General features: G+C 48.2%; 1 protein-coding gene and 1 long non-coding RNA gene across 2 annotated transcripts in view; one reads left to right on the top strand and one right to left on the bottom strand.

The window, feature by feature from the left end:
- Window positions 1-2,012, bottom strand: part of LOC146351441 (uncharacterized) — a 46,481-nt gene extending 44,469 nt beyond the window's left edge. The window contains exon 1 of the long non-coding RNA XR_014788897.1: window positions 1,916-2,012. This is a non-coding gene — a long non-coding RNA (uncharacterized LOC146351441). The remainder of the gene's footprint in view (window positions 1-1,915) is intronic.
- The window catches only part of IGSF10 (immunoglobulin superfamily member 10), a 33,625-nt gene continuing 16,306 nt past the window's right edge, over window positions 1,366-18,684 (top strand). Inside the window, exons 1-6 of the mRNA XM_084842044.1 lie at window positions 1,366-1,529; window positions 2,184-2,338; window positions 3,920-4,040; window positions 4,526-4,775; window positions 8,089-8,218; window positions 15,814-16,204. Of these exons, the coding sequence (XP_084698170.1) occupies window positions 4,582-4,775; window positions 8,089-8,218; window positions 15,814-16,204 (715 nt within the window). The 5' untranslated portion in view covers window positions 1,366-1,529; window positions 2,184-2,338; window positions 3,920-4,040; window positions 4,526-4,581. The remainder of the gene's footprint in view (window positions 1,530-2,183; window positions 2,339-3,919; window positions 4,041-4,525; window positions 4,776-8,088; window positions 8,219-15,813; window positions 16,205-18,684) is intronic.

Raw genomic sequence — 18,684 nt, 5'->3', positions numbered from 1 at the left:
CTTCCCTGAGTGACCAGCTGTGGTTTATTAAGTTCAGAATTTGTTCTTTTAAATTGTTTTAATTATGGGGTTTTATTATTTTATCTTGTTGTTCACCACTCCAAAATTGTTGATGTGGAGCAATATATAAATATTGTAAAATAAATAAATATCCAAAAACATTAACAAATACTGGAGAATAAGGGTTGGTGGGTGGGTCTAAAATCTAAAAACTTTCCCTAGAAAGAAAAACTTTCTTCTCCTTTTTTTAATAGATGAGATACACCATCACATAACATGAACTAAAAGTAACTTGATTCTTCTTTAGGAAAATATCCTTTCCATCATTTTTAAATATAAACCCTGGCTAGAGTACTTAGCAAAGTAGATAAGCAAACAACAAACGGGGACATCATCAAGACACATTCAGTTCAAGACACAATGCAGACATCAAAGATAGGCTGAAAAAGAGCTGGACATAGATATTATGGCACCAGAAACAGAGGGTGAAAATAGCACTCTCCCAACAGAAAAAATAAAGACCACATTAAATTGATGACAAATTACTGAAGTCGAAGATCCGTTGGGCAAGGTAACTCACAGCCTGATCGTAGGTGCCAACCTGACTTCCAGTAGAAACATTCAATATTTGTTGGGCAGGAAGAGATTAATTCTTTAAACACTTGAATTTGCTGGCATGTGAAGAGTCAGATTATATATAAAAGGAACAGTGTTGGAGTGAGAAAACTAAGTGTGATCCTAAGAATGTTGACACTGTGATCCTAAGTAGGTTTATTCAGAAGTAAGGCCCATCCAATCCAATGGGACTTGCACACTTACTAGAATGGCTTAGGACTGTAGTTTAAGAAGGATGTGAATGCCTGGGAAGCTAGCAGGGAAAGAATGTGGGGAGAACGGGAGATGAATTTGGGGAATAGTAAAGGGTGATTCATTCCACAGAGGCAGCCTCAAGAGTGAATTAAGAGCCAAACAGATAACCAGGTGGGGGAGCTTTGGTTGTGCAGAAAGAGGCAAACTAAAGCGGTGACATACATAGGAAGACAAATGGAATACTGAGTCAATGGAAGGGGTAGAGTTAACTTGTGCGTGAGACGGCAGGAACCGACAAAGAATAATAAACTGGAATTAAAATCTCGCCTACTGGCATGCTTGCAAAGGCATGCATTGCCTCTCTTTTCCCCGCTCACCCCCAGCCTTCCCACTTTCTGAATCCCTCTTCTCTCAGCTCTGGGGTGCAGGGTGGGGGAGCTCTGAAGAGCTGAGGGGATGGAGAGCTGTGAGAGGAGGGCAGGAGCGAGGAAGCGAAGCGGCGAGGCAGTGCCAAGAAATGGCGGGAGGCTTTGGAGGGAAATACAGCAGTCCTGTGGAACTGGAGAGAACTTGAGGGGAAAGCAGCTCTCTGGAAAGGGGTGGCGGGCGCAGAAGGAGAAGCCAGCCGAGCGCGGCCAACGGGACGGGGGCAAACCCCGGCTCGGGTCCTCCTCGCCCACAAGGCGAAAAGAAGTCGGCGCGGCCGGGTTCCCCTCCAGGCAAGTGCTGGCGACTAGCTGGCGGAACCTCCAATTCCGTGCAGCACCTAAATTTCCTCCCACCATAACGGCGAGGATGTAACAAGGCGCGCCGAGCCAAGCCCAGCGGGGAAGCGCGTGTCTGGAGAACCGAGGGCTTTGCCAAGGACCCCCCCCCCCGCGCGCGCGCGCTTCTTTTCTGCGCCGCAGGTCGGCGCGGGGCTACCCGGGGAAGCCCAGAGGCCTGGCGAGCGCCCAGGACGAGGGGCGCGCGAGGGACTGCAGCCACTTTGCGGCCGGCGCGTGGGCGGCTCTTCGCAAGGCGAGCCGGCCCACCCCGCCTGCTCCAGGGCCGGGGCGTGCTTGGGGGTGGGGGCGCGTTTGCTCCGAAACTCCCAGCCACTCACCTCTGCGACGCCTTCTCTCTTTCTCACACGCACGCACAAAGGCACGCGCCTCCTTCGTCTCCTCATGCACTTCCCATTTATTAGCGGTATCTTATGTGCGAGAGAAGGAAGCTGTCTGCACGGCCCCAGCTGGAGGAAAGCTATTGAGAAATAACGGGGGGGAATAGAGTGCAGGTATGGCTATCCGTCTCACTTCTTTTCGGTGGGGTTTTTAAGTGTTGTTTGTTCATTTTTAGATGGGGGGGTCCATTATTTTTTTCCCTTGCAGAAGCCCACCTGCTAACTGAGGATAACTCCTCATCCATCTGAGGAAATGGACTGTAGTCCACGAGAGTTTATGCCGTAATAAATTGGCTAGCGCTTCCTCAAGGTGTTACAGAATTCTTCGTTGCGTTTGTTCAACAGACTGGCAGTTATTATCTTGTAAGTTGATGTGGACGACGCGCTGAGAGACGATGGCAAGGATTTCCATTAGAAGTTCTGACTTCATATTTTACGTTGCTTTCTTAAAATCGTTGTGCACCTATAGCAGCCTTCCTCCAACCTGGGGGATGTGAGTAAGAGCAGGAGAGCATGTAAGAGCAGAAGAGATAAAGGGTGTAGTGGGAATTTTGGAGGGATGCTTTGGACTACAACTCCCAGCATTCCACAGCATTGCCATGCTGGCCTGAGCTAATGGGAGGTGTAGTCCAAAACATCTGGAGGACACCAGACTGGAGGAAAGTGATCTATAGCGACTTTGCAAGAGCCAGGCTCATTAAAATAAATTGACAGCGAAGGCAAAGTGAAGTGGGGTGAGGACAGAAGAGGAAAAGGAACTTTGAAAATAATGAACCAAGGCTTCCGGAGTTCTTGGACTCTTTTCTTCCTCTTTCACCAAACATCCTTTTGATCAAGTTAGTTGATGTAGGTTGTGCATGCATCCACTAGCTACTTGGATATGGAAGATATGAAAAAAGAAATTAAGAGCAGATCTTCCAACGATGTTCACACATGGTGATGATCTGTAAAAAGTCAATGAGAAAAGTGACACTGAGAGCTACTGTAGTATAGCGAGTAAGACAGACTGGAGCTAAGAATAACAATTATTATACTTAGTTGCATTCGATCCCACCATTCCTCCAAGGAACTCAGAGTGACACACACAATTCTCTTTTTAGCCTCACAGCAACCCTACAAGGTAGGGTTAGGCTGAGAATGGTGATTCGCCCAAAGTTAACCAGGGCTGAGCAAGGATTTAAACCTGGATCTCCCCATTCATAGTCCAACACGCTAATCACTACACCCATGCTAGCTCACATGACTATTCTGTAAGTATTACTAAGGAGTGCTTTGCACATTCGGAAGCACTGTATATGCTTTGTATTAACTCAAGTACTAGAGATCCAGCGATCTCTAGGGCCAAACTAATTCCAGTTTCAAAATATTTTGGGCAGAGCCATGCAGTGGTGTGTGGAAGGGAGAATCTGTGTTGTAGCTTCCAGCACTTCCTGTGCTCCATCAGCTCATTGTAGCCAAGGTGGAAGGTGGGGTAGCTTTGTTGCCCTTGTCACTGCCATGGCCCACTTTTAAAAAATCCCTTTGATTGACACTGAGGATGCAGGAAGGTGGGTGGGGTGGGAGATTAAGGACACCAGTTCCAAGGCTGGTGTAGGTTTAGGGCTGCGTCAGGGGAACAGGAGGGCTTTGGGTTCTGCAGAACCAAGCCTTCCCTCAATCTGCCCCTGACAAGGTCCTTCCCCTCTACTGCCATCAAAGCAAAGGACAGATGGCAGCAGAGATTTCCATCACCACGTTAAGGAGGGCTCTGGCGGGGGCCCACGCTCTTTGCCCATGGTGAGGGAGGCCTGCAGTATTCTAAGGATCCTGGGATGCCATCCCAGGGGCTATAGGACTGCAGTCTTTATGTATTTACAATATTTATATGCCACCCTATAACTGTGTTGTTGAGATTGACCAAGGCAGTAATCTATCCAAATGGTAAATGCTCTTTTTTTTTTCCAGTACAAGATCCTGTTCCAATCTAATCTACTGTTTACTGCTCTGGTCTTGTAGCATTACAAATAGCAGGAAAAGAGAGAAGAAACCAGGGGCATTTCTTTTATATTCTAAAAAGTGGATGAAAGTAGGTTAAAGTTTAACTGCTATCAGTACTGCTGTTGCTTATTAGCTTTCTTAACCAGGACAGTCATCGTCTTCCAACTCCTTAATTTTTTTTAGGCCTAATTTACTTGGCAAGGAAGGACTTGACGTGTTCTTTGGCAAACACAAATCACAAGCAGATTTATGAATGCTCTAAATAATGAAACTCTGGGTTCATTTATTTGTAAGAATAACTCAGCAGAGTGTCAGAGTTAAGTTTTTAATACCTGTCAACAATAACCCTCCTTTCGCTAAAAACAAGAAGCTGTGAAGGAATGTGGTTTTTTATATAAGTTATATCAGTTGAAGGTGGGGGTTTTTAACTGCAGAGGTTTTTTTCTAAAAAGATTTGTAGCCTTCCTTCAAAGCTCCCAAGATGAGTTCATCAAAACATGTCCTCCAATTAAAGATACAAATGTGTGACATTAGATCTTGACATGATGCCTTGTGTTGTATTCTGTTTTCTAGCATATCATTTGTTCACACTTGCTGAGAGACCTGTTGGTCTAAGATTGTTACACACAATGAAAAGAACAGGCAGAAGCAACCCCAGCTTACTAGGATGTCTCTTTGGTTTCTGCTTGGCTGCTTTTCCTGGCAGCAGTGCCTGTCCTAAGCTCTGTGCCTGTTATGTACCTACCGAAGTACATTGCACATTCCGGTATCTCGTCACCATCCCACCGCACATCCCCCAAAATGTGGAGCGGATCAACTTAGGGTATGTTTACACAGTATTGCTCAAATCGTGATGTGTAGTAATGAGATCTGGTTGACTTGTCTACTACAATTAACATGTCATAAGGAAAACATTATTGGGATAACATGTCATAAGGAAAACATTCTTGGGATGAAGCCCCATGTTGTTGGTTTGAAAGAGATCAAAGATTACCTAAAGTCAGGAGAAACAGCCTATCAACTTTCATCCAAATAAACCCATGATTCACTTGATCAGTTTTAATTGTGTCTCCCCCTGCCCCCCGGCTGGGACATCAACCAAGTATAAATTTGCCTGTGGTTACAGGATACATCATGCATCCAAACTCTCAGGATGCTTCTAAATGGAGGGGACTCCTGGTGCTAGCAGTCAAAAGGCACTGTTTAGCTATCTTTTCTTCCTTAGTATATATTTTTTTCTGGTGATAAAAAGATGGAAGACATGGTGGGAAGACATAGAAGGGTTACAAATGGCAGACAGCAACATCTGGGCTCCTTGTAAAATTCTGTGAATGATGCAGTATGATTGCACAATAAAAGCCTCATCTGGAAGCATTGTCAGTGGCAGTTGTGTGATGTTTCTTTTCTTTTTTTCCTTTGGCATACAGCTAGTTACAGGCACACTGGCAATCTTATTGCTGCTGAAATGCCATAAGTCCCCTGCACTTCCCCTCCCCTGCTCCTCCTCTGGCATAGCTGTTCAAAGACAAGAGGGAAAACATCTGCTTCCACTTTTAAACTATGTCCAATCCAGGGAAATTCTGGTTAGTTTTAAATATGGTTTATTAATAAGCCAGGATTATAAGCCATGGTTTGATCCTGACTTCTTTGAACAAACCATAGTTTAAGGTGGGGGTATGCAAAGTGGTGCCCATGGACACCAGTGCACCCCTGAACATTTTCCTTGGCACCGACTGAGGTGCCCTACCCTTCCCATTTTTATTGTTTTTTAATAATTTGTTTTTAAACACTTTTTCTTTCTCGGATTACTTACTGGGATAGCTTCAAAGCAAAGTTAGGTCCTCCAGCCACTGCAGTCTTTATTTTTCCATGAATGTCTCTGGGCCACATGTGGGGCTGAGAAATGTTCTTAGGAAATGAAATTGGTGGGTAGCTTCAGGCAGATGCTTTCCTCTGCAGCGTGCTCAGCCAACAGCAACAACAAGGAGTTCCTGTAACTTCTGACTGGAAAAGTGGGGGGGGGGCTAAAGAGAGCAGGTGGGGCTGGGTAGGCAGTGACAAGCCACCTAAGGGGTCAGGGAAGCCAGGGAGGAGGGAGAGCAGCAGGAAGCCAGTAGCAGGTGCGGGAGCTATTTGTGAACTGCCTGGGGTGTTGGGGCAAGTTGTGTGTTTGTATGTCAGAATGGATGGGGGCTGCATATGAGTAAGAGCAGGGAAGATAAAGGGTGTAGTGGGGATTTTGGAGGGATCCTGAAAAAGCATGAGTGTGGATTTCAGTGTGGAGAAGAAGGGACAGGCATGTGTGCAATGATGCATGCATTGCATACTGGATACATGGGGTGATTGCGTGTGTATGTGAATGAAGGTGTGTGTGAGAGAGAGAGGGAGAGGGAGAGAATATGTGATGATCCAGAGTGAAAGAGAAAAAATAGGGGGAATGAGTTGGCTGGCAGAGGGAGGTGAGACAAAAAAAGAATTTTTCTTCTGTAAAATAAGCATCTGTTGACACTAAAACTGTAAGTTGAAATGCGTTTAGTGTGTTCGGGTTCAGACCCCACTTCTGCCTTGTACTCAGTCTTTTGGGTAAGTTATTTGTCCTTTGTGACTACCCATGCCTACCAGGGTAGCCATTTTGTGGTGGTGCCCAGGACAGTTTCTGAAATTGTCAAATGGGCCCCAAAAGCTTGCCTACCCCTGCTTTAAACAGTCTTTATCCAGAATTCAGGAATGCCTTCTCCCATATATACCTCACCATAAAGTCATTGGGAGTTGTAGAATTATTTTGCATTGTGTCATTTACTGTGATTAAATTAGAAGAGCTCAGCTTAGGCTAACCAGAATTTTCCCCTTCACCTAACTTGGACATGATGAGAAACTTTTTGATTTTAACACTGGAAATGGATGCTTCTGGTCTCCTTGCAGCTACACTAGAAGAGTGTGTAGGCGGAGTGCCAAAAAGGGCACTGGTGAATGTCATGCATTGTATGACATGCTCCAGCACATGATCAATTGCTATAAACCTGTGCAAACTGGGCTGCTGCAGTGGCAAGGGAAAGGCCTCACCCAAAACACAAACTTATCATACTATCTTTGAATAAGAAAATAAGGGTTCTGTGATCAGCCCTAAGAAAGCTGGGTTGCAGCATGCAGACAGAATTATTTGATTCTCATTTTTTATCTTGAACTTAGAATTTTTATAAAAGTTATAAAAATAAAATTTTGATTTTAATTTTGCAAAGTGCTTTACAATGTGTGCATCATTTGATGTTTCACTATTCCTGGTAATTCATCATTCCCATTACACGAATGAGGAACAGAGGTCAAAAGATAATTATTTGCTCAAGGACATCAATTAAGTCTAATAAGGATTTGAATGCAAAAACACTGTATATGGGAGAAATCATTCTCACGATACCCAGCAGGTCAGGATTCACCATACATGTGTGGGAGCATCCAAAGTCTCAGTGAAGCCTGCCTTTCTAGGACACACATTGGGTCACCCACGTTGTTTGTGGATGTCATGCAAAGTTGTGGGACATAGCGGAGGATTCCGTTCACCCTGCTCTTTAAAGACCCTTATGAGTACTAGAGTCTTAAGAGGTTAAGCAAAACCCTTCCTAACTCCTCTTTGATCTTTGCTGACGACAGGGGTGAGCAACTTGTGGCCCTCCAGAAGTTTTGGTCTACAACTCCCATGATTTCTCACCACTGGCTATGCTGGCTAGGGCTGATTGGAACTGTAGGCCAAAACATCTGGAGGGCCAAAAGTTGCCCACCCCTGAATTAGAAAGTTACTTTATCAATGGTTTGATGATATTGTATTATTTATAGTGTGGTTCATGAGTGTATTATAACTAGTATTGCATTGTGTTTTTATGAGACACTTTAAAAGCTACAGTTGGGAAGTGGAATACATAAATTATATATGCAGTCCATACTCCTGGATGCATGATAGCAAAATCTGTCATTGCTCTGGACAAGTTGTTTTGAATCTGACATGGCAAGTTTTAAGTTTTAACTGAACTCTGCTTATGCATTTGCAAAAGAGAGACTCTGTTTTTGTTTGTTTGTTTGTTTTACTTTTGAACTATAGCTGACTGACTAAACCCAGATCTGGAATGAAATGTTTGTTACAGTTACAACAGTTTGGTTAAACTGAATGAAACAGATTTTACTGGCCTGGAGAAGCTGGAGTTGTTGATGTTGCACAGTAATCAGATACGTAGTATTGAAGACAGGACATTCTCAGATTTACATGTGTTACAGGTAAGGATGGGCTAGAAATGATCTGTCATTGATTTTGTTTAGAGCTGTGTCAAATTTTCTCCCTCATACCTTTTTTTAGGTGAAAAGTATGCTTTCAAGTGGTGTAATATCTTAGGTTTGTTGCAGACTATTCACCTTTTATTTTCAACGTTGTTCTCATTACTGAACAAATTGCCCCTTGCATTAAGCTGCAATCCTAAACACACTTGCTAGGGAGTAATCCCTAGTAATCCCTACTGAACACAATGGGACTTATTTCTGAGTAAATAAATATGTATAGGGTTGTGTTGTTAATCTAACATTTGAAGATGATTATTGTCAAGGGCTCCTTGGAGGCCTCTCTCAGTCTAATCCAGTAGCCAAGTCCAGACACAGACAAAGGGATTCTTTTCAAAGCTTTATTCCTCTTTTACAACTTAACAACTCTACTGTTAGCAACTAGATATGAGCAGCAGAGTGCCTATGCCCTAAGTTGGAACAGTTGGTCCCCGTTTGAAAGGGAATCACTGGCAGACCCCTGAACGTAAGGGCTAGGGAGAGTCCCTCCCCTTTTCCCTTGGATCCTCTGGGTGCAGCCGTTGTTTGCACGCCAACCGGGCGCTACGTCTCCTTTCCACACCCTCCATTTGGCGTCGTTCTCTGCGTCGGCGTCGCGTGTCCATCAAGTCTGCTTCCCGTGCTCTGTCACTCCCAGGACTGCTACCTAAGCTAGGAATGCCGGTGGGAGGAATCTCCGTCAGCTGTTGGCCCTGGGAAAGAGGAGCGCGCTCCTCTCCCAGGAGCAACTCCTCTTCCTCAGAATCAGAACTACTCTGGGATTCTATGGGCTTAGTGTCCACCCTGACATCATCCCCGCTCCCATGAGCCCCCCCCTCGTGCTCCTCCCCTGGGGCCCCGGGTTTGTGGGGGTACAGCTGGTAGAAGCGCCTCAGCAGCAACGGAGCATGCACATTTTCCGTGGGTTCCCAGGATCGCTCATCAGGCCCATACCCCTTCCAGTCCACCAGATATTGCAAGCGGCCGTGAGAAAGGCGGGAGTCCAGAATCTCTGTGACCTCAAACTCCTCCTTCCCCTCCACCAGCACTGGTGGCGGGGGGGAGCTGACTGAGCGATGAGGGTCACCAGAAACCAGGGGGGACAGCAAGGACCGATGAAAAACAGGATGGATCTTCATGGAGGGGGGGAGAGCCAGGCGAAAAGCAACAGGGGTAATCTGGGCCATAATCTGGAAAGGCCCCGTGCGGCGAGGCGCAAGCTTCCTTGTGGGTGAGTGAGAGGGGAGGTATTGAGTGGACAACCAAACCCAGTCCCCCAGTTGCAGAGACGGACCCGGCTGGCGCTGCCGGTCCGCAGAGGCCTTGTAGGCTGTCTTGGCTTGCTCAAGGGACTCCCGTAAGAGGTGGTGTACTGCTCGCAACTCCTCTAAAAAGTCATGGGCCGCTGGCACCGAAGAGGGAGCTAGGGTGGACGGGAAAGCTAGGGTGGACGGGTGGACGGGGTGGTAACCAAAATTGGCAAAAAATGGAGTTTGGCAGGTGGAAGCATGGCAGGCATTGTTATAAGCAAATTCTGCAAGAGGCAGCAAGGAAAACCAGTCATCCTGCTGGTAATTGACATAACAGCACAGATATTGCTCCAGAGTTGCATTGGTGTGCTCGGTCTGACCATCCGTCTGTGGATGGTGGGCGGAGGAAAGACGAAGCGTCACATGGAGCAACGCAAGTAGCTCCCTCCAGAAATGGGCAGTGAATTGGGGCCCCCTATCCGAAATGAGACCCTCGGGCCATCCGTGGAGGCAGAAAACATGCGCCAAGAACAGCTCTGCCGTCTCCCTGGCTGTGGGCAACCCAGAGCAGGGGATGAAATGGGCCATCTTAGAAAACAAATCCAACACCACCAGAATGGTGGTCTTACCGTGTGAGTGAGGCAAGTCAGTGATGAAGTCAAGGGAGAGCAGTTTCCAAGGTCCTGAGGGGGTAGGCAAGGGGTGAAACAAGCCTGTGGGCTTGCCTGAGGGGGCCTTCGCCCGCTGGCAGGTTGGACAGGAGGTAACATAGGACTTGATGTCCTGACACACACGAGGCCACCAAAAATCCCTCGTCGCTACATGCAGGGTCTTGGCGAAGCCAAAATGCCCAGTGTGGGGGAGTCATGGCACTGATGGAGGACCTTCTCGCGGAGAGGTCTAGAAGGCACATGGACCCGGCCAGAATGGTAAAGCAGGCCACCTCGCAAAGAGAAAGGGGTAGAGTGGGGGGGGCAGAGGCTAGCCCCAATTCCTCCACCTTTGCACGAACAAAAGCATCCTGAGCCTGTGCAGAGAGAAGGAGCTCCTCCCAAGAATTAGGCACCGCAGCTGCCGCCAGGCCTTTGGGGGGGGGAGAATCAGGGGGGGGGATTTTCCCTACTCCCTGGCTGGAGGTCAGGCTTATGAAAAAGAGCATCTGCTTGTAGGTTGTTCACATGGCAAATTTTAAGGTGGAACTAGGGATGGCGGAGAATTTCTCCCCGAAACTTCGGGGGGCCGAGCGCCAACGTGTTCGGCCCCCCGAACAAGTTTCGGGGAGAAATTCTCCGCACCGCCCCCCGCAGCGCCCCCCCCGGGACGGGACTTACCTTTGGCGAATGTCCCTCCCGGCAGCGGGTTCGGCGGGTGTTCGTCCGGGGTGGGAGCGGCAGCCGGTCTTTCGACCGGCTGCCACCGCTGCCATTCCAATCAAAGAAAAAAAAAAACGTCCCCGTGATAGGCTACGTGACGATTAACGTAGCCTATCACGGCTAGATCTGCAAAGTAAGCCATGATAGGCTACATTAATCGTCACGTAACCTATTACGGGTGACTTAAAAAAAAAAAACCGCGTACGCAAATGGCGGCCCCCATAGGGAGCCGCCATTCGCGTTCCTTATTTGGTCGCTGTAGTCTACGGCGACCAAATAAGGAACGCGAATGGCGGCTCCCTATGGGGGCCGCCATTTGCGTACGCGCTTTTTTTTTTTAAGTCACCCGTGATAGGTTACGTGACGATTAACGTAGCCTATCACGGCTGACTTTGCAGACCTAGCCGTGATAGGCTACGTTAATCATCACGTAGCCTATCACGGGGGCGTTTTTTTTAAAAAAAAAAATTTGAGTTCGCGGCCGGGCGAGGCGAGGCGCCTCCTCCCCGGCCTGAATTTCGGCCGGGCGAGGCGGGAAGCCTCCCCCCCCTGGCCTGAACTTCGCGGGGGGAGCAGCGAAGCACCTCCCCCCACCGTGAAAAACTTCGAGGACAGGTAAGTGACTTTAAAAAAAAGCGACCACCTAATCTGCTGCTGGTTTAAGGCACGGGCTGTCTGAAGATGTTCGAGGTTGCGATGGTCGGTTCTAACTTCGACTGGGTGCTGCGCCCCCTCCAGGAGATGATGCCAGGTCTCCAAAGCGGACTTGATGGCCAACAGTTCCTTCTCCCAAATGGTATAATTCCTCTCAGACATGGTCAGCTTCCTGGAGTGGTAGGCACAGGATTGCAGCCCGCCACCCTCCCGATCTGGCTGAAAGAGCACCACCCCCACCACAAAGTCAGAGGCATCGGTCTCTACTACAAAAGGCTTCCTTGGGTCGGGATGTAACAGGATCGGCTCAGAACTGAAAAGCTTCTTAAGTTCCTCGAAAGCCTGTTGGGCAGATGCCGTCCAACGAAAAGGAGATTTCTTGCCCTTAAGGAGGTCCGTGAGAGGAGAAGTCAGCCGAGCAAAACTGGGCAGGAACTTTCTTTAAAAATTTGCAAAACCCAGAAAACGTTGCAAGTCCTTCTTGGTGGATGGAGCCTGCCAGGAGAGGACAGCCTGGACCTTTGCAGGATCCATCCTGATACCATCAGGCGAAATAATGTAGCCAAGAAAGTCCAAAGAGGTTAGGTCAAACGCACATTTCTCCAGCTTGGCATAAAGATGGTTCTTGCGGAGGCACTGGAGGATGGTGGAGACATGATGCTGATGGGCATGGGGATCCTCAGAAAATATAAGTAAATAATTGAGATATATAATGAGGAAAGTGTCCAAATAGTCCCGGAAGATGGCATTCATAAAACGTGAAAAGGGGGGGGGCGCAGGCGAGCCCAGAAGGCATTAGTAGGTATTCATACGCTCCGTACCTGGTCCCGAAAGGTGTCTTCCACTCATCCCCCTCCTGGACGTGAATGAGATTGTATGCGCTATGCAGGTCCAATTTTGTGAAAATCTTGGCTCGCCCCAGGCACTCCAGCATCTCAGGTATGAGGGGGAGGGGGTACTTGTCAGGGATGGAGACCGAATTTAGATTTCTGAAATCGTGCACCGGGCAGAGCTCTCCAGATTGTTTGGCCACAAAGAAAGTAGGAGCGCAGGTGGGGGAGGAAGACGGGCGAATGAAGCCGCGTTTGAGATTCTTGTCCAAAAACTCCCTCAGAGCTCGAAGTTCCAGCTCCGACATGGAATACAGCCAGCCAGCGGGGATGGAATGAGGTTAATGGCACAGTCAAAAGGGCGGTGGGGGGGAAGCTGGTCAGCCTCCTTCTTGTCAAACACATCCTGAAAAGCTGCATACTTCTCTGGGAGGATGACGGTAGCTGAAGGACTGCCAGAAGCGGACAAGGAGGGGGATGAAAGGGTTAAGGCCTGGGCTGGGACTGGCGCCTCCTCCGGGAGGCAATGCTCCCGGCAGTAGGGAGACGCAAACTCCACTTGCTGAAGCCCCCAAGAAATCTGAGGGTTGTGCTTAGAGAGCCAGGAAACACCCAGCACGATTGGGTATAAGGGAACCTTGGCTAAGTGAAACTGAATCTGCTCAACGTGGGACTGGGTGCGCAGAGTGAGCGGAGCTGTAATACGGGTCACTGCGCCCCAAGAGAGAGGACGCCTATCAATGGTCTCCACTGCCAAGGGGGCAGGAAGGGGCAGGGTAGGAATCTTGTGGAAGAGGACGAAGTTCTCATCCATGAAACTGGTCGTAGCCCCCGAGTCCACTAAAGCTAGGGCCTCCACCCCACCCCACTGGGAGAAGCGGAGGTGAACATGCAACAGCAGATGGGAGGGTGGGGGGGTTGGGGAAGGCACCCACCTGGTGGGGAACTGACCCCCACACTGGAGGCCCCCAACAAGCTTGGGGGGCAGTCTAGTCAGGCCTGGGGACGAGGAGGAGGAGGAGGGGAAAGGAGAGGAGGAGGAGGCAGCGGAGCTGTGGATTTAACTCAGCAGGTCTTGGTGAAGTGCCCCAGCTTTCCACATCGAAAACATCGGCGCTCAGTACGCCAGTGTTCAAGCTCCTCTGGCAGCAGTGAGACTCGGGTAGCTCCCAGCTGCATTGGGGTCTCCTCCACTCCCAGCGCCGGAGCGGGGGGTGGGGGAGGAGGCAGGAAACGTGGGGGAATGGGAGGAGGGAAATCCCGGCCCCCGGTGCCCCGCTGGGTCTGCCGGCGCCCCTCCAGCTGACTATCTATCTGAAGGCAGGTCTGGATGAGCTCCTCCAAAGTAGACGGGCTGGGCATGCGCGCCAACTCATCTAAGATCTCATCGTTCAAACCATCCAAAAACTGAGCCACTAGCGTGGCATCATTCCACTGTAAATCCTGCATCAGCAAGCGAAAGGTTGTCGCATAGCTGGAAACTGAGTCCTTGCCCTGCTGGAGGCGGCGGATCTCCCGAGAAGCCTTCTGCGTGCACAGGGGGTCGCCGAAAAAACGGGCCATGGCTGTCATGAAACCTTGATAGTCCCCGAGCAGGGGGTCATTAGCGAGCAGGAGCCCCGAAGCCCATCTAGCTGCCATGCCTGACAGGAGGTTAATGATGAAACCCACACGAATCTGTTCCGTCTGGAAATCCTCAGGCCTAAGACGCATGTACAGCTCTGATTGGGCCCTGATAGGGATGTACGAAAGTCACTTACCTGGTCTCGCAGCTTTCTTCGCGGTGGGGGGAGGCACTTCGCTGCTCCCCCCGAAGTTCAGGCCGGGGGGGGGAGGCTTCCCGCCTCGCCCGGCTGAAATTCAGGCCGGGGGGGAGGCTTCCCTCCTCGCCCGGCCGAAATTCAGGCCGGGGAGAAGCGCCCTGTCTCCCCGGCCGCGAACTTCAAAAGAAAAACAAAACAAAAAACGCCCCTGTGATAGGCTACGTAACGATTAACGTAGCCTATCACGGCTAGATCTGCAAAGTCAGCCGTGATAGTCTATGTTAATCGTCACGTAGCCTATCACGGGTGACTTTAAAAAAAAAAAATGCGTACGCAAATGGCGGCCCCCATAGGGAGCCGCCATTCGCATTCCTTATTTGGTCCCTGTAGTCTACGTAAATCTTTACGTAGACTACAGGGACCAAATAAGGAACGCAAATGGCGGCTCCCTATGGGGGCCGCCATTAGGCGTACATGCTTTTTTTTTTTTTTTTTAAGTCACCCGTGATAGGCTACGTGTCGATTAACGTAGCCTATCACGCTGACTTTGCAAATCTAGCCGTGATAGCCTACGTTAATTGTTACATAGCCTATCACAGGGGCGTTTTTTGTTTTTTTTTACTTTTCATGTAATGGTGGCAGCGGCAGCCGGTCGAAAGCCCCCGCCCCTGACGAAGACCTGCCAAACCGCCGCCGGGACCCGCCGCCGGGAGGGACATTCGTGAAAAGTAAGTCCCATCCAGGGGGGGGCGGGGAATTTCTCCCCGAACAACCTTCGGAGGACCGAATGCGTTGGCACTCAGCCCCCCGAAGTTTCGGGGAGAAATTCTCCCCCATCCCTAGGCCCTGAAAATCTGAAAAAGTCCTCTCTCACCAGAAAACATGTCTGGCAATGCCACCGGGCACTTACGGCGGGAGGGAATCGGAGGTGGATGGGGTTGAACCGCAGCCTGTAGATTCTGCACGGCAGCCTTCAGTTGAGCCATCTTATCATGGAGCATCTGGTTCTCTTGCGCTAGAGCTTGCACCGCTGGGTCCCCGGCACCCTCCATAAGGCAATAGGAGAAGGGGGGGGAAGAGGACCGGGGACCAAGCTGTCAAGGGCTCCTTGGAGGCCTCTCTCAGTCTAATCCAGTAGCCAAGTCCAGACACAGACAAAGGGATTCTTTTCAAAGCTTTATTCCTCTTTTACAACTTAACAACTCTACTGTTAGCAACTAGATATGAGCAGCAGAGTATCTATGCCCTAAGTTGGAACAGTTGGTCCCCGTTTGAAAGGGAATCACTGGCAGACCCCTGAACGTAAGGGCTAGGGAGAGTCCCTCCCCTTTTCTCTTGGATCCTCTGGGCGCAGCCATTGTTTGCGCGCCAACCAGGCACTACGCTTCCTTTCCGCACCCTCCATTTGGCGTCGCTCTCTGTGTCGGCGTCGCGTGTCCATGAAGTCTGCTTCCATGAAGTCTGTCACTCCCAGGACTGCTATCTAAGCTAGGAATGCCGGTGAGAGGAATCTCTGTCAGCTGTTGGCCCTGGGAAAGAGGAGTGCGCTCCTCTCCCAGGAGGAACTCCTCTTCCTCAGAATCAGAACTACTCTGGGATTCTATGGGCTTAGTGTCCACCCTGACAATTATAATTCCTCAGATTATGTGTAGCTTGTAGTTCAGTTTGTTTCTCTCTTTCTGTCTACAGGTCTTAAAGATGAGCTATAACAAAGTCAAAGTTGTTCAAGCAGACACATTCCATGGTCTCACGGGTTTGGTACGGTTGCATATGGATCATAACCAAATTGAATTTGTAAACCCAAAAGCTTTCTATGGTCTTACATCACTGAAGCTGGTCCACTTAGAAGGAAATTTACTGCAACAACTTCACCCAGATACTTTTGTTACTTTGCGCTATCTACGAATCTTCAAAATGTCTTCCATAAAGCATATCTACTTATCTGAGAACTTCCTTACTTCTCTGCCTCAAGGCATTTTCACGTATATGTCAGACCTAGAGAGTCTCTACCTTCATGGAAACCCCTGGACTTGTGATTGCGCACTGAGATGGTTTGCTGAGTGGGCAAAACAGCAAGCAGGTATCTCCTTTTTGTTTAGATATTTAATGTTAATTTATTTGAAACATTTTTACCCTGCTCTTCAGCTGACAAGGCTCCCAAAATGGCTTACATAACATCAATAAAAAAATAACAGATCATTATCAAGTGCATGTGGTCTTTAAACAGCCTATTTAAAGGAAGAGGTGATGATGAAATCTTTACCTCATTGGCTGCTGCTGCTTCTCCTTTTCCTCACAGGGCAACTGATTCTCATGGCAATGCTGAAGTTAATTCAGTACCAGCAGGTTTTTCCACACAGTACCTTTTATTTATTTAATTAATTGATTTCTTAATTGCCCATCTGGCCGGTCACCCAGCCACTCTGGGCGATGTACAATGGTACAATTTAAAACAGTAAAATTATACATTAAAACATTGTTTAAAAATACTCTTACCCACCCCAAATGCCTGCCTGAATAACCAAGTTTTCAGTGTGTGGTGGAAGCTCATAAAAGGGGGGGAATGGCAGAGTTCCCTAGGGAAGGAGTTCCACAGAGTGGGGGCCTCCACAGAGAAGGCCCTCTCCCTCATCCTCACCAGCCTAGCTGGCCTGGATGATGGGACAGGGAGAAGGCCATCCGAGGCTGATCTTGTTAAGTGGCCTGTCTGGTGTTGCTGGAGGCGCTCCTTGAGATAGGCTGGGCTGGAACTGTATAAGGTTTTAAAGGTCAAAACCAACACCTTGAATTTGGCCCGGAAAACAACTGGTAACCAGTGCAACTCCTTCAGCACCGGAGTGATGTGATCACATCAGCAGCTGTCTTTAATCAGGCGAGCCTCCACGTTCTGGACCAGCTGCAGCTTCCGAACCGCCTTCAAGGGTAACCCCACATAGAGTGCATTACAGTAGTCTAGACGAGAAGAGACCAGGGCATGTACTGCCGATGCTAGAATATACCTTGGACACCTGGTGGTCTCCTTTAGGATGTTTTGTTTTTCCCAAAAACTTTCATATCAGTGTCCGCTGCTTCAAGTACTATACTAACTGTTAAGACTTTCAGTAGAGTATTATATACTTTTTCAGGATTAAAAAAATTCTGAAACTGTTGCAGCAAAGATCTCAGCTTCCCCATGGGGCAGATGAGTTGCACATGTGCACTCATGGGGGATGTGGACACAGGCAGGCAGTCCATGTGTGGAGTATGTGTGCATGGATGGATGTGTGTGAAAGAGAGAGAAAAGGGGGTAGCAGATGCAGAGAGAGAGAGAGAGAGAAGGGGATAACAGAGAGAGAAAAGGGTTTTCCCTGCCCACCATCAGTATGGGACTCCCAACCACTTTTCCCTAAGGGAATGCACCCTACAATTAAAAAAGGTTCCCTTTCGCGCTCTCACTTGATCAATGATATGGGTTTAGTTGATCAATTAAACTGGCCTCAGTAATCTTCTAAAATAATGTATGTAACTGGGCATGTCTAGCCTAGAGAAGAGAAGACTGAGGGGAGATATGATAGCGCTCTTCAAATACTTGAAAGGTTGTCACAGAGAGGAAGGCCAGGATCTCTTCTCGATCATCCCAGAGTGCAGGACACGGAATAATGGGCTCCGGTTACAGGAAGCCAGATTTTGGCTGAACATCAGGAAAAACTTCCTGACTGTTAGAGCAATACGACAATGGAACCAATTCCTTAGGGAGGTGGTGGGCTTTCCCACACTGGAGGCATTCAAGATGAACCTGGACAGCCATCTGTCAGGGATGCTTTGACTTGGATTCCTGCATTGGGGGTTGGACTCGATGGTCTTATAGGCCCCTTCCAACCCTACAATTCTATGATTCTATGGCCTAATTAAACAAAAAGCATACATACATTATTTTTAGAAGATTATTGAATGTGTGATGCCAGGCATCTTAGAAGAGCCATCCCCTCTTATGTGCAAAGGAGGAATGCCTCGTAAAATGGTGCTACAAACTACACTTTTTATCAGTACTTGCATTTAAAAAAAAAGAAACTGCTCCCAATTAATTGGGGTACCTTTTTCATCAATTTATTGCACAATCCTACACCTGTTTATTCAAAAGTATGTTGAGTTCAGTGGGACTTACTTCCTGGTAAGTGGGTATAAGATTTCACTCTAAATGTTGCAACCTTACTGATCACAAATATGGAATATTTTTGTGGCTTACTTTATGTGCTAGGGCACATTAAATACTGCAGACTTAGTCACATTTTTCATATATGAAAACAGCAGAGTTTGCTAGGTTTATGGAATCTATTGCTTTCATAATTAATTGTAAACAGAAATGTGTTTTTTTGAACTACCTCATACAAAGATTGGTTGACAGATACTTTTGTGGAAAAATGATACAAAAGTGAAAGATTCCACCAAAAGGATCTGGAGACTTTATAGTACATAGAACTCCCAGAGGACAATAGTCTTTGGTCCTCTCTGACTTACATTTTCCCATAATTCAAAAGAAAAATGCATCTTCCTCCCTCTCCACCCCTACTCCCCGCTTCA

Source organism: Heloderma suspectum, chromosome 3 (genome assembly GCF_057233095.1).
Source record: "Heloderma suspectum isolate Gila_16-S chromosome 3, 16-S_ref, whole genome shotgun sequence".
NCBI lineage: Eukaryota > Metazoa > Chordata > Lepidosauria > Squamata > Helodermatidae > Heloderma > Heloderma suspectum.
The sequence above is the reverse complement of the archived record's forward strand: the minus strand, read 5'-3'. Positions and strand labels throughout refer to the sequence as shown.